Source organism: Plectrocnemia conspersa, unplaced genomic scaffold, assembly GCF_051122295.1.
Source record: "Plectrocnemia conspersa isolate PC_06_02 unplaced genomic scaffold, ASM5112229v1 ptg000005l, whole genome shotgun sequence".
Classification (NCBI taxonomy): domain Eukaryota; kingdom Metazoa; phylum Arthropoda; class Insecta; order Trichoptera; family Polycentropodidae; genus Plectrocnemia; species Plectrocnemia conspersa.
The window spans coordinates 2,214,143-2,235,878 of NW_028277169.1; the positions used below are offsets into that span (position 1 = coordinate 2,214,143).

Genomic DNA, 21,736 nt, shown 5'->3' on the forward strand with positions numbered 1-21,736 from the left:
TTGTATGATTATAACAATAATTATAAGAAAAGTGAAAAAATCAAAATAAAAAATTCCCCACACGACAACAATAGACGGCACGTACTCGTCTACCTTTGCCGTTAAAATAGGGAATGGACTTATAAAATAATAGTAAATTGAATAAAAACTAAATTGCTCACTGCTAAATTAAAAATACCTTCGATTATATATCAACTAAAGGAGGTAGTAGATTAGACTATTACATAATCTTATTTACTGGTAGACATTGAAAGTGATTTTTGCATATATAATATAACCTTTTTTTTCTTAAGCACCGATATCTTAAGGATACTAAATACTGATTTCAAACCAAAAATTAAATTTTTAATGGATCAAATTGCAATTCGTAATTACTTAATGTTTTTTAAACGTATTCTAGTTTTTCATGGACTGAAAAAAGCAATTTTCAAAAAAAATAATAAAAAAATCAATATTTCTAATACTACTAAATCTATTACATCTTATGACTCATTCATATGTATGTTTCATATGACATATGTATGTTTCATATGACATATGTATGTTTCATACTTTATTAGCATTGCCTTAGGTTTCATAACGTTTATGAAATTTATCTTATAATTAGTTTAAATCTAAAGTCATAACATCAATATATTTTTAAATATCATATCATGTAAACTATATAAGGATAAATTTATCAGTTATATAGTTTTGACAATATAATTAAATACACAAAATAAACATTAATATGCTAAATTTTAATCCCTGTTTACTTGGTAATAAATTACTAGTCAAAATTTTTTTGTGTTGATATCGAATGGTGAATGTCAGATGATTCCACTTTAAGATTGAAAGAGTAACTCCAGATTCAGGACGCATGTTGTAAGATCATCACAGCCAAAGATCTGTAAATATTACAATGATTAGTTTGGTATAAAACAAATTATTACAATAACGACTAATTAAGTAATAGTAATGACAAATATTATATACAGCTGTGTCAATTGAAAATTTCATAGGCAATATTTCACGAATTCTATTTTTATAATGTATTCTTTCCTTAAAACTTATTCTATTGTATTTTTTATGATTAAGTGCATCCGCAGTAATAATTTATAAGATATTTTAACTTGTAAAGTCTCCTCAGTTGCACGTTAGCCTGTTAAATGGCGTCATATGAGGGGAGTAAGTAAAGGCGTTTGCCCCTCCCCCACCCCTTAAATTAAACCAGAAAAATGCATGTCATTTAATGAAATGCTATGAATCTTAATGAAATTGAAACATTAAAAAGAACTATTACTAACTAGCCAATTTTTGCCCCTCCCCCTTATATCTGAAAAAGATCTGACTAAAAATTGTATTTTGGTAAAAATGTAGAATTCTTATGCACCCCTAAAATATTTGCTGGCAAAATCAAATATGTCACTTTTTTGCAAAATGGCGTCAATTTTAAAAACTTAAACACTCTTTTTACGCCTACATAAAAGTTAGCTAAATAAAAAAAGTTAAGAAGCTAAGTGTGTCGTCGCAGTTGGCATGCCGTCGCAGTTGGCATGCCGTTGCAGTTGGCTCGTTACCCAGCTTTACTACTGTGACGATTTTATTGTTTTTGACATGGATTTTTGACTTCTGAGAAGGGATAATTGCTTTTTGCACTCTCCTATTTGTCAAAATTCGGTTTAGATGTGCCTCATTTGATTCTTACTTATTTTAAGTCGTAATATTTTTATAAAAAGTCTTGATATGAACCCTATATAACTGAGCGTTTTCACTGCGACGGCACGATTTTATTGCTTTTGACATGAATTTAAAACAGACGCCCCTTGAATATTCCCAGAAAAATGCATGTCATTTAATGAAAAATATTAAAAAAAGACCGCTGATTGGCCAAATTATGCCCCTCCCCTCCCCCCTATAAGAAGTTTAAATGACGTCCCTACGTACTGTTTTAATCAGTAGCTATAAATGTTTGCATAAATATATCATTATACCTAGAAATATTTTATATAAGATTTGTAGCAAAATAAATAAATTACCTGCTGTTGCGGCACAAGCGTTGTCGGCTATTGCACAAAGATAACTGTGGTGCAAGGCTTTTTTTGAAGTACTCCTGGTTCACTTGTCCATTTTCAGCTAAATTTTCAGTGATGTCTTGTGAAGCATACGAAGCGTAGTGGAGTTACTGATTCAGATGAAGTGAAGAAATCTTGACTATTGTTGATGTGTTGGTCACTACAGTCTCCTCATAGCGTTTTTAAATTGTGAAATGAAAATGGTAGGAGAGACTGGATCTAGGTAGCGTGTTAAATGTATACGCATGCGCAATGTATTATTGCGCAAGCAGTGTGTGTTCAGGCTCAGATGAAATGTAGTGAGTAGAACAGTTGAGTGAGATAGCGAGCGACTAGTGTAGGGTGGCTCATTCATTTATTGGTTAAGTGGCGGCCGATGCTGGCGAAAGCATGGCGAGGTCTAGCAATATATGCAGTGACGTAGTGTTAAATAAAATACTGGGGGTGTAGTACCCCATATATTAATTTCGGAAATATTCCGGAACAATGAAAATAAAAAATTGTTAAAATATTTTAGTTTTAAAAAATAATTTGTTTATGCGTTTCGAAATTTAGTGGTAGTTACTCCGTGAATTGAAATTGTTTAACGGTTTGAGAAAAAACCGGGGCAGCCCTACCACACCGCTAGATGTTATAGATATAGTTAGATATAGTTACATATTGAAAAGTAAGATTTTAGTTTAGTGATGATGAATGGAATGAAGGAAATTATTAATTTTTGCTGCTTATTCTTTTTCTCTTGTGCAAGCAGGGCATTCGCATATAAAGCCATGCTTCTTAAGAAGCATCCGCCTCCTGACCTTAAGCGGTTGATTAGAATCGAAGTTCATATAGCAATGGGTAATTTCAGTACCCTTCGGAATATCTATGGCGGCCACGCCTACGAATCTGGCTTGTTCATTCATGCTGTAAGTAAATTTTTAAATTAAACACATTACACATTAATATTATTTTTTTTAATTAGCTGATGATTACAAACGACACAGTTATGTTTATGCAAAATTAGAATTTGTATGCAAGTGTTACCGAACACGAACATGGACCAGGTGTTTATGCCAATAGCAGCCCAAAACAATATATGTACAATGGCCATTAAGAATCAAGAAGTAGAAGCAGACCGAATACATTTATATACTTTCAGGAACTTTCTGGTCACTGATTTTTGCGGACACTGATTATTTCATACATAGATTATTCCGGGCAAAAAAAATTTATATTGAAAAAAATCAAGGTAAATATTTGGATTGTCAAATTTTTAACTACCGAGTTCAATATTTTTACATCGTGAAAACACAAATAAAACGAAAATTTCGAGCTCGTTTAAATTATTTATTTTCGATATCGAAAACGTCATTTCTGTAGTGACATGTAATAAAAGACCAAAAAGAATGAGTCATACAGTAAATAAGTGTATATTTTATTGGAATAAAAGTGGTGCTCTGGCCTTTGGTATAAAAATTTAAGAAGCATCTAAGAGCAGTCTGTCGATGACACTTTTGTTCCAAAATAAACAAGATTTGACGCCCATATTTTTAAAAATATTTTTTTCGACAATATAGTAAATGAATAAAAGTGAAAAGATAATTGGCATAAAAAGGTTTTTGTACACAGTCGACTGTGTGATTTTGATTAGTACTCGTAAATCACACAATAAAGGATCGGCGTATAAAGTACTTTTAGAAGTACCTGAATGTAAGGAAGATTGCACAATAATATTGAAAATATTTTTTTGTCCAAAATAATCAGTCTCCGGAAAAATTCGAGCACCGTTTCTGTTCCTCCCTTCTACGTCCAATATAAAGCTTCATGTTTCCTTTTTATAAGAATGAAATTTGCAATGTAACAAATTGAAGGAATGGCATACTATAAGATTGATAAGTGAAAATTGTAAATGAACAAATGATCATCATCAACGCATGCAATATTCATAATGTTCCGAAGAGCACGAAAGCAAGAAGTGATGTTAAAATAAAAGCACACTGGACCAAACCGGTAAATCATACATACAAATTAATTGATAATTTTACTGTGAATGCAAAATTAAGCATTCGCAACCTGTGTAGTTCATCATATTATCACCAGTTCATATATTTCAATAGATGTGTAGAGGCATATCAATTTTGCGTTTTACTAAGGTAAAGAAATATATTTTAGGCTTTATTAATATTTAATACTTTTTATTTTATCTTTAATTTGAAACTATGATAACCAAAATGTATTACTTAAACATAGGCATAATGTGTAAAAAAAAAATGTTTTTAATTTTCCACTCAGAATAAATATCTGGAAAACGACAAACTTTGGGATGCTGATAAGTTTATGCCGTACCGTCTTTTTGATTAATAACTAACGATTTTCTACTTTTGTATGGCAAAAAATCAAAAACACGGTGTGGATTAGTTATAAGAATTATTATCCTTGTAAAAAACAATTTAAAAATTAGTAGGATATTACGTAATTAAAAATAAAAAAATGTCCTTATCTTCTTACAAAACGCTAATGTTTATTTATTTTTTGAAAAAATATACCTCTATACATTATATAGAAAAAAAAATGTAAAATAATCTACAATGGCGCATTTGTATTTACCTGAATTTAGTGTTGGGTTCGCAAGAATGTCTCATCAATCCCGCGGAAGAGTAAATGCTTTGTCCAATTTCAATATATTCGTTGTTTTCGACTAAACGAATCACCGTCATACCGCTGACAACATTTTGGATTAAATGTCGCATTAGCATGCCGGCAACGAATTCATCCAAAGTTTCAGGCTCAGTGTTAGGAAATCTAGGATACACATAGCCAGTTAAAAATGCCACATAGTCTTTCAGATACATCATCATTACTATCGCTGCCTGAAAAAAAAATATTAAAAATGATTTAAAATCTCATATTTTTTTCTAAATTCTTAAAAAAATAAGCGGTCAGTCAAACGAGTGTTTGAAATAAATATATTTACCCCGAATAATATGTATATGATTATTTTTAAATAGCAATTTTTTACGACAAATAAAAAATACTTTATGTACTTACCAAGGCAAATCCTTTCAAACTGACCATAGGATGCATAGAAGTAGACAATTTATAAGCTTTTTTATAACGGCCATGTGCTGAGGTGTCTACGATACCCATCAATGTATCTGCGTCTTCAAAATCTAATTCGCACACATCTTCAATAAAACCAAACGTGAGGCCTTCGTCACCCAACGCACCTGTCAAGAGAGAGCTGCAACAAAGAATAAGAATTGCCATATCCCAATGCCGTTTCATAACAAAATGTAAAATAAATTACCGAAGAGCCAGGTGACTTGAACCCAAGCTTTTCCAAAGTCCCATTCTGCCACCCAGGCACTCGTAATGGTGGATGTTTACTGAATCGATCTGCATGCATTCCATCGAGCAATATTGAGCACTAGGGCACATCTGGCATCTGAAATTCATATTTTATTAAATGAAGTGCAGTGCAGTGTCGTTAAAATAAAATTTTATATGCTATATATCAAAAGTTTAATATTTTTTAATGTAATTTCGCCACTGATATATTCATATTGTAAATTATAATATCACTTACGGAAACACAGTGTCTGTGATAATATTCCAGCATAAATCGCAAGTATCGTTACCATAATCATACTCCAATTTGGTGGCCGAAAAGGGTCGTTCGCTAAATAATACAGAATTTTTTGGAATGTCTGCGACGGCGATAATATAAGGCACCTCATCTTCAGTATAGCTGAAATTTTCATTATTTTTTACAACCGATATTTATAATAAATAAAATAAATTTAAGCTGAAAGTTCTTAGCAACGCAATGTATCTAAACTCTGGTTGAATTTATCCATAAAGAACATTGAGGAACTACATTTTTAAAACATTGTACATCTAAAAAAAAGGATATACATACCGCCTAGACACTGCCGTAGATGCATTAGGCAATTTATAACTTTCTCCTTGATATACCGGTGGGTGTCTGTCTACACGATTTGGAGGGACCCTTTCGCCAAACGCAATCGGACCCGGCATCAAATCGTTATCGTCAAGATGCATATCTTCCAATTCTACCGCTAGCTGCTGAAATTATATACTTTTAAATACCTAAAAAATATTTGAAACTGAATTCAATATAATAGAATATATTACTTCTGTGGCTCTCATATGATTTAAGAATTTTTCTCTTTCAATCAATAGTTTCGCAATTTTCTCGTCTTGAAAAAACGAGTACCTTACAGCTTTGTTGTAACACTCCAATGCGATACGAAGATGGTTGCTTTTCCAATTGCTCCTAGCCGCCTTCCACCAGATACGCATTGCAGCATCGCCTTTCTTATAGTCACAGAATGATGCACTATATAAGTTTTGCTCAAACTTCGTCAGCCATAAACGGATTTCATCGCTAAAAAATATTTTTCATCAGACACAGTAATTTTAATAAAATAATATAAATTATTATAACAAGCAACAAAATAGTATCAAGTAATCTGCCGATATTTACCAGATCGCTATAACTTTTTTTTTATAATATTTATTTATCTACGACAAAGTGTCGATTGAGAACGTTGGATGTTTTAAACGCCACTATTATAGTTTTCGTATGGAAGATATGTATAAATTAAAAAATATTCGATTTTGGATGGTGACTTGTCACCTCAAATAATAATGTAAAACTGGCTTTTTAAATTCTGAAATTCTGAAAGCTTTTTTCTTTCTTTCTCATTACCGTTACACTAATGCGTATTGTTATAGAAGAAAAAGTGAGCAATAAGAAAACGGCTTGTGTGATTCATCAACGAAATTGAGTTACAATATGTAATTGCATCATTTGACAAAAATAGAAACTAGACACGAAAAAAATATAGTAGTGATCTGAAATAGAAAATAACAGGCCTTACTTTTCTGTCTAGCATAAAGGCAAACCTTTATTGTTACGTGTGATAACAACCAATATTTGAAAGGCAAAATATTAAATTCTCAACAAGCTGTGGATAATGCCTTTTACTTGTCACTAGCTCTTCGTGCTTCTTCGCCGACGGCATAAATAAGCATGATGAATTGATTCTACTGGATCTAAGCGGATAGCACCACGGCGGAGAGGTAGCGATTTCTGCTAATCGACCACATAATAAGCCTTTCATAACATATTATACTAAATGTTTCTATATTTTATCAGATTCTTTACCCAAAAATGTTTAGCAGTTAATAATAAGGATATTTAAAAAAATCAAAGCCTTGATCTCTTTTTGGCATAAATAATAATTTTAATGAAATATTTTGCATTAAATGTAAAGCGTTATTGGAAGAGCTCATTTTTTAATATGATTATGGGAGTAATTAGCAATATTATACATAATTTTAAAAAGAGTCATGATATGTAATATTTGATATTATAAATTTTAATCTTTTAAATGGTAAAGTTGCTTTTGACCCATTGTTTTATTAATTTATTTCGAGTTTTAAGTTAAATAATGTAATATTTTATAAAAAAGTTTATCATTTAAGTGTAAGTGTTTATTTTAGTTCCTACTTTTTCTATTTCTAAAAGAGTTTTTTAAAACTAAAATAAAAACAATAGTTACATCATATGTACATATGCTTAGAAGGATGTTTTTTTCTTAAATTAGGAAATTTATAGGAATATATCTTAGATTTTTCTTTCCTACTTAATGGACTAATACACTATTGATTGTCAAAAATTACTACAAAAAAAATAATGACATGGAAAGCAAATACACATAATTCACTCGAATTGTAAATGGTGTTTAGTTCGCCCCACCCCACTCCTATTAAACTGTACCCACTAATTACGATTAATTGTATTTAGTAGCTAAGAACAAAATTATGAACATGTAAATTAAAAACCAGTAAGCCGCCAGACAATAATGAGCTGATAGCAAACTATGAGTCATATAGTAAATGAGTGAACAACTACTGTTTGAGATGATGCGTCATGAAATTAGATCGCAAACTTATCGCACCGACCATTGAATACATAAACAAACCAAACTATCTCTATAAAAGTTCATATAACATGATGTTATAAATGCTCTTCAGACGACGCTATTATTTAAGTATCTTGAATTATAAAAACAAATGTGTCATCTTATTATGTATGCCATGAATACTAAATATTCTTATTCATATTATCATAATACATTTCGAAACTGTTTACCAACTTGTATTATGAACATATCTACATATCTAATCATTAAGAAATAAGAAAGAGTGTCGATAAGCTTCCTTTGTTCTAAAACATGTAAATAAGCTCGACCCACTGATAAAGGATTTCAGGGTAGGATATTTGTGAACGAGACGTGCCGCGACTGTGCAAATTAAAGTGCTAAATAAAACTCTACAAAAGTTGTTCATTTATGACAATGGAATTCCTGAAATCGTCTGCTTGAAGTAAAGAAGAAAAAAATAGCTATCCAAAAGAAATTTAGAGACGATCTTATCATTTATAAAACTCGTCAAGGTAGTGGAAGGTCCTTGGGCCCACGCCCTCTTTTCACGGTCGCATCAGGCTCAGGAGTTTCGGCCCATGAGCGACCGGATGTACCTAGCCTGGCTTTCGCGCCTGCATACTGCGCATACAGGCGCTAGACCAGGCCCCCTTCCTAGGTCGTCGCGATTTAGCTACTGATGGTCTCCGGCATCACTATCCTTTTTGGAAACGGAGATTGGATAGGGGAAGTGGGGGGAGGGAAGGTTCGTCAAGGTAGTGATAATTTTAACGATGGAAATACTGCAAGACGATTCTTTGTTAACTAGTCGTGATACAAGAGATTTTACATTATTTTTAAACCATGGCAAGTGGAAAACCTATAAATTCTTAAAAATTGGAGATCACAGACGAATGTTATGTACATTTTAAATGGTATTACATGCCTGCTTCTGTCCATAAGGTACAGATTTACGGAAAAAATATAAATTATCATGCCTTGTTACCATCAGAGCAGCTTTACCATTAGAACTAGATGACGAAGCTAAAGCACTTTTGCAATTAGGATCAGATTAATAAATATATTTCATATATAATACATATACAGTACAGTCTAGTGCAGGGGTTCCCAACCCCGTGCCCGCGGGCGCCATGGCGCCCGCGGGCACGGGGTTGGGAACCCCCGCGGACCGATTTGTGTGCGCCCGCCACTATTCGACCGCAATAGAATTTTTTTCACAAACACTAATTAAAAATTTAAATTATTTTTAATTATTTGTTAAGCCCCTATTACACTCTCTTGAAGTTGTCCAAACCGAAGCTACAACTGAAATCGGCCGAGATCGCCGACTTTTTTCCGATTATAGCTACTGTAAGTGGCAAAAAAGGAATATTTGACGAGTCAGGTGGTGCCCGCCGCCCTACCGATATTGTAAAATGCGCTCTAGGATACAAAAGGGTTGGGAGCCCCTGGTCTAGTGTATGTTTGTCAGTTAATTATTCTTATGACAATAAAAAATTGAGAATATTATTTTTATTATATGAATTGCATTTTATTTCTAATAAAAACATCTAATAAAAATTTAATAACTTATTTTATATTTTTAAGTATATTTTTTGAAATAATAATAATTAAGACCTGATCTTCAATTTACATCCAGAATCGATTGGCAATTATATTGCAATTTATTGCAAACAATTTCAGAAGCAGAAGGTAATAACATACATATATTCTGATAACTTTTTCAAGTTAGAAACATATTTAACAGGGACAATTATGATGAATAAAAAACATTAGTCAACAGCCATCAAAAAGTCAAAAAATGAAGTGATAATGTTATGATTCTTGTTTGGAAAGATAAGAGAGTAGTCGCAGTACTAAGCAATTGGCATTCTAACGAATCTCAAATGATTAAAAGAATAAGAAAGAAGAGGTCTTAAATTATATAAAATATATGAGAACTGTCGATAGAGCAGACTATTATACTTTTTCATACTGTTTCTAAATATTAAAATAGTGGCGTAAGCCCTTTTTGGGGCTTAGATTACACAATTAAAAGAGTTAATGGGAATCAAATCATTTACCCTTTGAACGCGGAAATCGATTAAAGTCGCCCAATTGATTTTTTTATCTCTTTACGCAAAAATCAGTAAAAAAAATGCTTTTTAAGAAAAAACTTTTTTTGTTTAATAAACATAAAATATCATTTTAAATTAATAAAAATTAAAAATCAGAACATTTAAACACGGTATCAAAGTAAAATTTGCATTTAAAAAAAAAACAATTAAATAATATTTTTGATTAACGCGCCCGAAGGGTTAACATGGCCAAGAAAGAGCCCCGTACTGAATGAACCCAATTGAAAATGTATATGCAATCATAAAACAAAAATTCCAAAAAACATATGGTAGTATAGAAAAAGGTAATCGATCTTAAAATAATTGAGAATCGATGCCAAGCAGAATACAATAATGTACTAAAAATAAAGGCGAAATTACGTCCAAATGTTATAAAAGTGTTTAATTTTTAAATGTCCTCGATATTGCTTTCTATGAATAGAACAAAACAAACGCGCGCAAGGGTTCGCCATTACGCAATCGCTGCGACGACGAACCCAGAATGCACCTTTCCTAGAATTGACGCAATTATACCTCTTTTTACAAGACACGTGTTTTTTTAACAGTATTAACGGAAAATGAAAGTTTACAATTATATCTATTATAAATTCAAAAACGCGTAAAAATGCATCAAAGTTGATAAACTAATCAAAATACGTATAAGAACCACCATGTCAACTTTCAATTTTTTTTTTATATTATATCACCTAATTATGCAATCCACAGGTTTAGAAACACTGGTTAAATGACGTACTTGACAAGTTATTAATGCGAAAAATCATAAAAAAGCTACATATTAAAATTGAATCAAATTTACTAAAATAGATAATTGTTTGCCATTTTTCCGTAAAATTTTTTTCATTTTTATATATAATTTAAAAAAAAAATCAATGGAGGGGGGAATATGAATGAGTATCAATTAATGAAAGCCGCATGAGTAATGCTCGTGTCCCTGTGGTGCATTTATCTACGCATTTCTAGGCTTTGGCAGAAACGAGAAGTTTAAAATATACACAGATCCAGAAAATATCGTATTTACAAGATTCAGCAATAACGAACACGTGCTATAAAGTAAGTCGTCTACCGCCGCGCCGGCATACACTTATATAAATGTTTTCTAATGAACCCTTTGACTCGCCGCTCAATGTACCCCGACGGGTGTCAATAACTCATTTGCGTATCCTAAATCTACCTTTGTTTGCAATTGCAGCATCTGCATCTGTGTGCGGAAGGCATCATCGATCAGAATCCCATGCGCATAGACTTTGCGCGAGTGCATAATTATAAATAAATACATTTTATGAAAGCTCTCTACTTTAAAATAACTGAATCTATCTTTGTATTTCTCATAAAATATCATCGAAATACATATAAAAATTAGAGTATAGAATCGCGGTATGAACGTTTTATAACAATAGTATATTATAATTATTTTTAAAATACAATTGCTTATTTAGAATAGACGCGTATGAAATAAACTAATATATGTATTCATTTACTTAAAGAGAAAAAACAAATGAATATACCAAGTATGTATATACAAAGAGTGCATTGTTGTAGACGTACGGGGGTGGGTATGTTTTCTAACCTCATTACGAAACGCGCAGAAAAAAAATATTACAGATAAAACGCAGACCTAACCTAGTGTAAGGTCGAGACTATTACATAGAAATGAAAATGGAAAAGTACTTACCAAACTGGCGGCTGCGAGAGCAAAGAATGAACGGCCGTCGCCTCGTTAGTCTCATCGAATTCTTCGATAAGGGGCACAACTCTAGATGCCATTGTAATAAAGGGTTCGTTCATCATCTCGCTATCCAGGTCTACGTCAATCAAGTCCTCCATCGTCGCCGCGTTTCGTCGCCGCGTCTCGTCGCTTCGCCGTTCCGCAGGGATGTGACCGTTTAACCACCGGCAGTACAGCTCCATCGGAATAATAGTGGAGGGGGCACATGGGAAGGCAACCTTTTTGCCAGTGACAAATCATATAATTAATCCCTTTTTTTAAATTAATTATTAAATATATACTCACTGTAAAGAGGAAAGATAAGATAAAATTCTTTTTTTAAAAGAACTGTATTTTAGGGTGAAATAGAAAACATAAAAAATATATTTTGTTAAAATGGTGTAGATAATATCTATATATTGAAATTGAAAGAAAAGCTTTTCATATCAATTTGTTATGAACACCTCATGTTGGCCTTACAGTGGAGAATAAATTAAATGTATAAAATTCACTTTTGCTGGGTTTGATTGTATGCTATTTGGCAAAAATTTTGGCCAAATCCACACATGGGCTTTTCTAAATATAAAATCAGAACAAAACGCAATAGTTTATGTGGAGCTTCAATCCATAAATCCATAAAAAGCAAAATCCGGCATTTTTGACTCAACAGGTGATTTTAAATTTTAATATTGAAGATTATTTTTTTCTCAAAAATTATAAATAACGCACAAAATCGATGAATAAATTCCTAAGTTTATCATAAAAACCGTTCCAAAAAGGGTTTTTTCAGGTTTTTCTTGTGAAAAGCTCGGCCAATATTTAATAAGTACCTAGTCAGCTGGTTGAGGTAAATATTAAAATAACCAATACTGAGTAATAAATTGATGCATCAGTTTTTTTTTATATTATATAAAAAAAAAATAAACTGCAATATTTTTATAATTTTTGATTTTAATGTCGTTTAATTGTTCTTTGTATTTATTGCTATCTTTGTGTTTTTGATGTTTTTGTAATATAATAATTTGCTATTTCCACTGAATTTTGAATATGTATGAAATAATAATCGATTAATATATTTCTTGTCAATTAATTTGTATTTGTAATAAAAATACAAAAATATTCTCAAATATATTACATACTTTTTTTGTGTATTTCATTAGCAATTTCTGGTTATCTTACTATGAATATTACATATTTATTTTTTTAAATAAAAATCATACGAAATATATTAATTTTCTTAAGACGGTTAAAATCGGTTATCCGGTTTTTGATTTATAAAAAAACTAAAACCGTGCTACTTATCTTTTAAGAAATCTTTTTACCTTTTCCTGTGATTCTGCAGCAATGATCACGAATTATCCATAGCTGCCGCTCTGTTCCTTGATCTTGTCATATATACACGTTTCGGTGGGGCAGTATTAATTATTTTAATTAATTGTCCATTTGCCTGGCTCTCTTTTCAATAGAGCTAGAATGTTGACCGATAAATAACATTTTGACGCTGAGCTCTAAACCGTGAAAGTCGCACTTCAATCAAACTGTTTTAAAAAAAGAAAGAAAATTGAAAAAAAGTACAAAGTGCATGCACGTCTCCCATACATCCTAGTGGTGACAGAAAAGATCTGAAGAACCTTAATGAAGCACGATATCAGAACTATTTTCCAATCCAAAAACAAATCGATGCTGTAAAGTCTTAATAAAAACTCTAGATATGGCACGAGATGGCACGATTTTATTGCTTTTGACCTGGACTGGAAATTCACTAGCTGGCAACAGTAGCGTAGCTATGGGGAGGCGGGCCGCCCCGGGCGGCACTTGCTTGGGGGCGGCATATTCGCGATGGGATCGTCTAGTGTGGTTCTTAACCCTGAATGCACTAAAGCATGTATAAATCCACGAATAACAAGAGCTTAATAATAACCAATTTTGAGTACAGGCGGCCTTTGAATTTCGAACATTTGAAAAAAAAAATTTTTTTTCAATAAAAATTATAAACATGAGTGAGTAACGGAAAAACTTTAGTGTTGATACGAACAAAAAGAAATCAAGGACTCATAAGCTTCACACAATTCGAGACAAAGATGGAAATTATTAGACGTTCTGATAGCTTTGAATCTTTTGCTTCAATCTGACGTTCATATGATACAAACAGGTCTACGATATGTTCAATTTTGCAAAATAAAAATATAATTAACGAATACGTTAAAATTGTGGAAATTACAAATATATTTCCACAATCTTTAAAGAAATGTTTCTAAAAAAAAACAGAAAAATCTTTGTCATCATGGATCGATGACCAACATCAAAAAGATGTCCCTCCGAGTATTTCAATTATTCAACCAAAAGCTCTTAGTTTGCACAAAGATTGGAAGGATAGATTAAAAAAAAGATTTTATCACGGTTTTTCAAGCAAGTAACGTTTGGTTTTACAATTTTAAAATGAGGTATTCTTTTCATAACATAAAATTTACTGGAGAATCAGCTGATGCGGATAAAGATGCTGCAAAAGAATTTATTTCCTAATTATCATAAAAAATAATTGAAGATGGAGAATATTCCTCTAGCCAAATATTTAATGTAGATGAGACAGGTTTATTTTGGAAAACTCTTTAACAATGAAAAATATTAATGAAGCCTTCACGCATCTTGACAATTTTTTAAATATTATGGAAGATTGTGATCCCGATGGAGTAGGCATATCTCAACTGCATAGGGCGATCAATAAAGACATAGCATGTTATAAAATACTATATGAAGAAAAGAAAAAGAATAGTGGAAAACAGTTAGCTCTTGATTACTTTTCAAAGGAAACACCCGCAAATCCCACTTAAACATGTCTCTTAAACGCCTCTTAAACATCTTATATTTACTTTATAAATAAATATTTTAAAATACACACAATTTCAAATTTTTTACTTCCCTACATTCGCACACATTTTCAGGAACCAATTATGTGCGAAAGTCAAGGGCCGCCTGTAAATATTTTTAATAATTTTTAATGCCTAATTTCGCATAAAATATGTTTTCAGAAAATAAGTCGTAACGGTGGCTAATTTTTATATTTATTTGCAGCATATCCTATTAATATTTATATTAGAAATTATATGACGATGTTAAAAAATGTCATTTTTGTCATGAGGCCCGGAATCATTGTTTTCCCATGGCCCTGGATATATTTATTTAAATATTAGAAACACTAATATTTTTAATATTATCTAAATATTATGAAATTTTAAATCTCAATAGGAATAATTTTATCCATTCATATTTGCAAACCGCGAAGGTTTTTAATATTTTTAATATTTTTTCAAGCCATTTCGAAATTTGATAATATGTGAGGGAGCAGCTATTTATGTCATAAGTTATTTAAATATTATTCGAATGATTTTCCACCTTAAATTATACAAAAACATAAAGTAGAATACAAGTCCCAAAGGTTTACGATACCTTTAAGTGCCACGTGCATACTGGCGATTTTCTGGGTATGTAATGGTTGAATAACATCCTCCAAGACACAATTCCACGAAAAATAATGTTAGTCACGCGTGATTTGCACGAGACTTGCAAGGGAAAGTAATAAAACTACCCAGTAAACGCATAACACAATGGCTTGAAGGTAAATTTATGAACCATACAAAGAAATTTGCCGTTTTTAATTGCTCACGTGAGTTTTCAATTGTCAAGTTTCGCTCATATGACCATTATGTTCAGTTGCGCGTTTCGGCCTTTATATGTCGTTATAATTTTGATATTTAATAATTTATTTTTAATATGAATATGATAATTTTATTGCATATTTTTGACTGAATATATCGTAAATTAGTAAACACTAATTGTTCACGACACGCTGACCAAAATGCTTTGTAACGGTTCAAATAACGCGGTTCTAACTAATCAGAGCCAATAACTGGAAGAAAACGAAAGACAACTAACTGCCCAGGAAGATCGAATGTTGATTCGCAACTTCCTTATAATTCGTCGAAAAATGTCTTTAAAGCTGGCTCATCTAAAAAAACCAAGATGACAAATATGTGTATAACGCATAAAACGTAAACAACGTCCAAAAAAACTTTGACACGTGTGGATCGAAAAATAATTAGAATTTCCTAAGAAAATCCATTAAAAACTGCTGTAGACATTAGAAAAGAAGTAAATCAATTAAATGAAAGTGATACAATTATTAGAATAGTGCGTAGAAGGCTGTGTGAAACAGGATTATACGGCACCATTACTCGATGTAAACCATTAGTGAAAATAAGCAATTGCATATTACGCGTTAATTTTGATAAGGATCATTTAAACTGGACAATATTAGAGTGAAAAAATGTTTTGTTTAGTGATGAATAGAATATGCTCTGATAGAAGGCAATATGTTAGAAGATATACCATAAAAATAATTAAATACATTTTAGTATGGGGTTGTATGTCTTGGCATGGGGTCGGTCATATCCATTTAATTGAAGGGATTATGAACCAGGAAGTATTTGTTAATATTATGCGACCATATGCTGAAGATTTCGGGTCATTGTCCTGTTTATCAACAGGACAATGACCTGTAACATATTTCACGTAGGGCAAAAAAAGTGGTTCACAGGCAATATTATGAATGTTTTGGAATGTCAATCATGCAGCCCGCATCTAAACCCTATTGAACACTTATGGAGATATTTAAAACACAAAACTAAAAATTAATTTTTCACATATTTAAAAGAAATATATTCAATTGAAAAAACGAGTGGGAAGTAGTTCCTGTCGCAAATACTAGCAATTAATCGAGTCAATGCCTAACTGTTGGCGGGCTATTATAAGGACAAAAGGTCACCCTTCAAAATATTAATGGTATTTTTATTTTTTTTTTATGTTTTTTTTATTTTAAAAATACACTCATATGTATCTCGCATACAGGTGAATATGAACTATAAATTTTATAAATTTAATTTTAAATTGAAAAAAAATATTTTAAATATTTATTACAACATAGTATAATTCACTATTATGTAGATCATGGTTTCCCAAACTATGTTCCGCGGAACACTGGTGTTCCGCGGATCCAAAATAGGTGTTCCGCGGAGCCTAAATAGATATTTCACAAAAATTTAGAGTAGATTAAAAAAATTGTTAGTTTTGCTAATACATAAAAATTGTTCATAAATCTGATACAAAAGCTTGAAAATATGTGTTAAATATTCAACATTCATGTGTATAAAATCTGGAGGAAAAAGTTTCATAAGTCGGTGTTGTTTTTTTTAACTTTAAAATTTGATCGTATTTAAACAATATTTTTTTTGTTAATTAATCACACGATATTAGTGCTTGTTATGCGAATTTTATTTATGTGACTACATATCCTACTAGCAGTCACTGTATTTTGCATGGGCATGCACTGTTGATTAAAAAAATTTCCACAAATTTAAAAACTGTTATGAAGTAGCCGTGAAAATGATAAACTATGTAAAATCTAGACCACTTCAATCCAGATTATTTAAAATTTTGTGCGATGAAATGGGTAGTGAACATGAAGCACTTTTATTACATACTGAAGTGAGATGGCTATCCAGAGGAAAAGTACTATTAAGACTTTATGAACTTCGAAATGAATTATTAGTCTTCTTGAAAGCACAAAATAATTTGCAACATCATTTTATAAAATTTTTAACAAATCCTTCCTGGTTGATACATCTGCATATCTGGCGGATATTTTTACAAAGAGAAATGATGTTAACTTATAATTACAAGAAAAAAGTATTACAATTTTTAATATGAGAGATAAAATTGAATCTTTTGATAAAAAATTACAATTTCAGATTTTATCGATTGAATCTAATAATTCTGATTGTTTTCCTGTCTTGGATATGAATGTTTAAATGAATTGAATTTTCAAGTAGATAAAAAAGTTTCACAAGTATTTTTAGAACACATATATTTGAAAATAACTCTTTCGGAATATTTTCCGAAAACTAGTAAGGACGATTCCTGGGTTCGGAATCCATTTTCCGTAACAGTAAAACCAGTGGGCTTAACCCTTTGATTAGTGAGTTATTTTTTCGGCATATACATCGTGGGAGTGAGTTAATTTTCAGTTTTTTTTTTTTTTTTTTTTAAATTCGTTTTGTTTATTTTTTTCATCGATTATTATTTTTATTTATTGTATTATATTTTTTTTTTATTATATTTATTGATAAGGCAAATTCAGTGGCTCTCAACATTTTATTATAAGATTTATATTATTTATGTATCACATTTATCAAATTATGATTATTTTATTTACATTAGAGTAAATTTTAATATATTAGTGAATTTTTATTTATTGATAAAAAAAATCAGTGGTTCTCAACATTTTAATGCTTTTTATTTACATTTTACTTTTATCAACTTATGATTATTTTATTTACAATAGTATTTTTTTATATAAGAGTAAATGCTGCTTTATTGGTAAAGTAATTCAGTGGTTCTCAACATTTTATTGTAAGTTTTTTATTTAAATCTCACATTTATCAACTTATGATTATTTTATTTATTTCTGACTTTTATCAAATTATGATTATCTTATTTACGTTTATATGTAAATGCTGCTTCATTGGTAAATTAATTTAGTGGTTCTCACCATTTTTTGTTTTTTTATTTACATATTACTTGTATCAATTTTTGATTATTTTATTTCCGTATGTATTGAAATAAATGTTGCTTTATTGATACAGTAAATTCAATGGTTCTCAACATTTTATTATAAGCATTTTTTATTTATGTCTCACTTTTATCAACTTATTATTATTTTATTTACAATTGTATTGGTTCTCAACATTTATTGTAAGTGTTTTACTTATGTCTCACTTTTATCAATTTATGATTATTTTATTCACGTTATATTATAGTAATTGTTGTTTTATTGATAACATAAATTAGTGGTTCTGAACATTTTATTGTAAGTTTTTACATGTGAATAATGTATAAAAATATAAAAACAAGAGAGTAAAATATAAAAATCTATTATATATAATAATAAAGGTGTACATATAGGTAAAGTTTCATTATATAAACATAAAAAATAATCAGTTAGTTCTTCTTTCTTGCTCCGGGTCCACGAGTACTGTAATATTTTTTTCTTTGGCGTTTATCTTTTACAAGTCACGATGTCTCATATGTGGAAAATTACATAGGTAGAATAACAAGAGCAACTAAAAATGTTATACAATTGGAATAAGTTTCCAGAAATCAGAAAATAAACCAAAGAAAATATCTGGGTGGAGAATCTTACCTGTGGGAAATTTAGCATAATCTTTACGATTCGCTCTAATTGTGCCACAGGCGTGAGTTTTATTTTGGAATAAATAGTCAAGCAATGCTGGACTCGATTACCAGTTATCAATATATAATCGGTGCCTTTTTCCCAAATAATATGCCAGTATTGTTTTGACTACCGATCCTGAAATTCCAGTGGCTTTATCCACATCAATATCCGTCTGGCTTCCCGTGTAGACAATTATGTCAATCACAAAGCCAGTCTGTGCATCGCACAAGACAAAAAATTTTATACCGAAACGGTTTCTTTTTGATGGAATATAAATTCTGAATGACAAATGCCCCTTTCATAGTAATAGACTTTTATCAATACATAAGTTTTGGAAGGGGTAAAATGCGGCTTTATACGTGGCTTTTATTGGGTCTAATAGCGGACGGATTTTTTGTAAGCGATCATTGCTCCGGATTGTATTATCTGCAAAGTGTAGTGCACGCAGAAGAAGAAAAAATCGGTCTTGGGAAAATAATACTCGAAAAAATGGATTTGTTGACCAGTATTCCTTCATGGAACTTTTACCAACCAAACAAGTCAACATTATAGTAGCTAAAAATACATACATTTCCGAAATATTTGTATCTACCCATTTTTGCAATTTAGAATTTGCACTCATATTTATGCTTATTTGATTAGCATATTTATTTGTCTCCGTTACAATATTATTCATAATTTCAACATTGAAAAAAAGGGTGAAATAGTAAATTTCAGTGTCCCTTTGAAATGAAAACTGAATTCCAGATGATGAATTGTTGAATTCTAGTATCTGATGGGAGAAATCACCATCTTCCCACTTTCGTTCCTCTCTTCGAGTACGTCGAGCGAGTGGCGGTTCAGCCTCCTCTTCCGAGTGTTTCCTCATCTGAGGAATTGTTTAGATGAAGCACCAAGTCCTCTAAATCTTCCATCACATTTTCGTCTTCACTATCGATGAAAACTTTGTCTATTTCTTGATCACTCATTTTACGGGACATGCTTATAAATTTACGATTTTTACACGATACGGGAGAGAAATGAAATAATTATCGAACTAATTGTTGCGATCCGATACCAAAGCGTTCTCCGAAAAGACTAAACAAAATCTATATGCATTGTTGAGGGTTGATAAGAGTGGGATTTGACCAAAAATTCGAATCTCTTTTGTGTGCCTAAAAGCAATTTGTCACGTGCAAAACCTAAATTGAAATGAGAAACACATGTTGCTTGTTCCTATGATGCGCTCGAGTAAAATCTCAATGTAAACAAACCGTCCGTATTGGAAACTCATTGAAGATGTTTGATAATACTATTTAAATAAATAAATATTATTATAAAATAATAATATTTTTACGTTTATTATTTTTAATTTTTTTACTTTACGAACACCAGAGTTGACAAAACTGATATGATTTTTTTGAAGTTTATTTCCGTAATTATTTTTAAAATCTTGAATACGATATTTACTTCCATTTTAGGCCTGGAATCTTCAAAGAACATCTGTGATCCTGATGGTATCAATTCCAAGAATCACATACAATGAATTTAGATTGTGTACATCTATTATACTATTTTTTTTCACTATAAACAAATGATATCCAGATATCATTGATATCCAAATATCATTGATATGTACTACCGAGATTAATAAATAATTGATTGACATTACAAAAATCTAAAAAAATATAAATAAAATAGCGTATACGTAATATTTGCAATTTTTACGATTTTTTCACATACTAAATACTAATAATTATTATAATTTTATTATCGAAATATTACTGATAATGAATAGTATCGCCATGATAAATATTAAATAAATCGAATTTACAAATATAAAATAAAAAAATCGAGTGAAATGGTCGTGGACGCGTATGCGCGGCGATACTCTATCTGGACCCATTGACTGTCGCCGCATACGTGCGGCCATACTGCCCAGAAGGGATTATGAGAATTTAGTTAATGACTCTGATTTGAAACAAAAATATCACCCATTAAATAATTTCAGGGCGAGTCTGACTGAAGAGTTCCCCAAGGTGTCAAAACAAGTTCTGGTTTGTTTACTTCCGTTTTTCACGACGTATTTATGCGAAGTGGGATTTTTTAAGTATACTGCAACAAAAACAAAATACAGAAATATACTCCACGCCACGGCAGATATGAAAATACAACTAACTAAAATTGTGCCTGATATAAAAAAATTGTTATTTAAAAACCCAAAAGCATCAGTCAATAGGAGTTTTATTTATTTATATTTTTATGTTTATTAAATAAATTTAATAACATTTCTTTAATAACATGTTTTATTTTATTATGAGTTTTCCGCCAAAATTTTCGGATTTGCCAAGTGTTCCGTCGCTGAAAAAGTTTGGGAAGCCCTGATGTAGATTATCAAGATAAAAAATAAAAAGTTGAAAGTTTCAACAATTATATGTAAAATTTGCACTTTACATCGCATTTTGACAAAACTTCAAAAGTGTCTTATTTAGGTGGCCGCCAATGTATGTACTATGTATGTATGTATAGACATACATATAAAATAATTACGCTATTCATCAACTCAAATCGAAATTCCGATTTTTGAGATTTTTGCGACCTTATGTAAAATATGAAATTGATTTTATGCTATTAAATTA

At 30.9% G+C, this 21,736-nt stretch overlaps 1 protein-coding gene across 2 annotated transcripts; it reads right to left on the reverse strand.

The window, feature by feature from the left end:
- Nucleotides 1-279: 279 nt before the first annotated feature.
- LOC148234659 (protein-lysine N-methyltransferase SMYD4-like) lies at nt 280-13,292 on the reverse strand. Of its 2 annotated transcripts, XM_088185683.1 has the most exons (10): nt 13,153-13,292; nt 11,798-12,069; nt 6,192-6,444; nt 5,956-6,122; nt 5,623-5,784; nt 5,344-5,481; nt 5,085-5,277; nt 4,644-4,906; nt 2,019-2,960; nt 280-887 (listed from the first exon to the last, which is right to left on the reverse strand). In XM_088185683.1, exons 2-9 carry the CDS (start codon nt 12,031-12,033, stop codon nt 2,780-2,782), a joined length of 1,593 nt encoding a protein of 530 aa, XP_088041809.1. In that variant the 5' UTR covers nt 12,034-12,069; nt 13,153-13,292; the 3' UTR covers nt 280-887; nt 2,019-2,779. The 2 variants fall into 2 exon arrangements, with proteins under 2 accessions (XP_088041809.1, XP_088041810.1); XM_088185684.1 differs by lacking the exon at nt 13,153-13,292 and having other exon boundaries at nt 5,956-6,119; nt 11,798-12,107.
- Between the last annotated feature and the right edge of the window lie 8,444 nt (nt 13,293-21,736).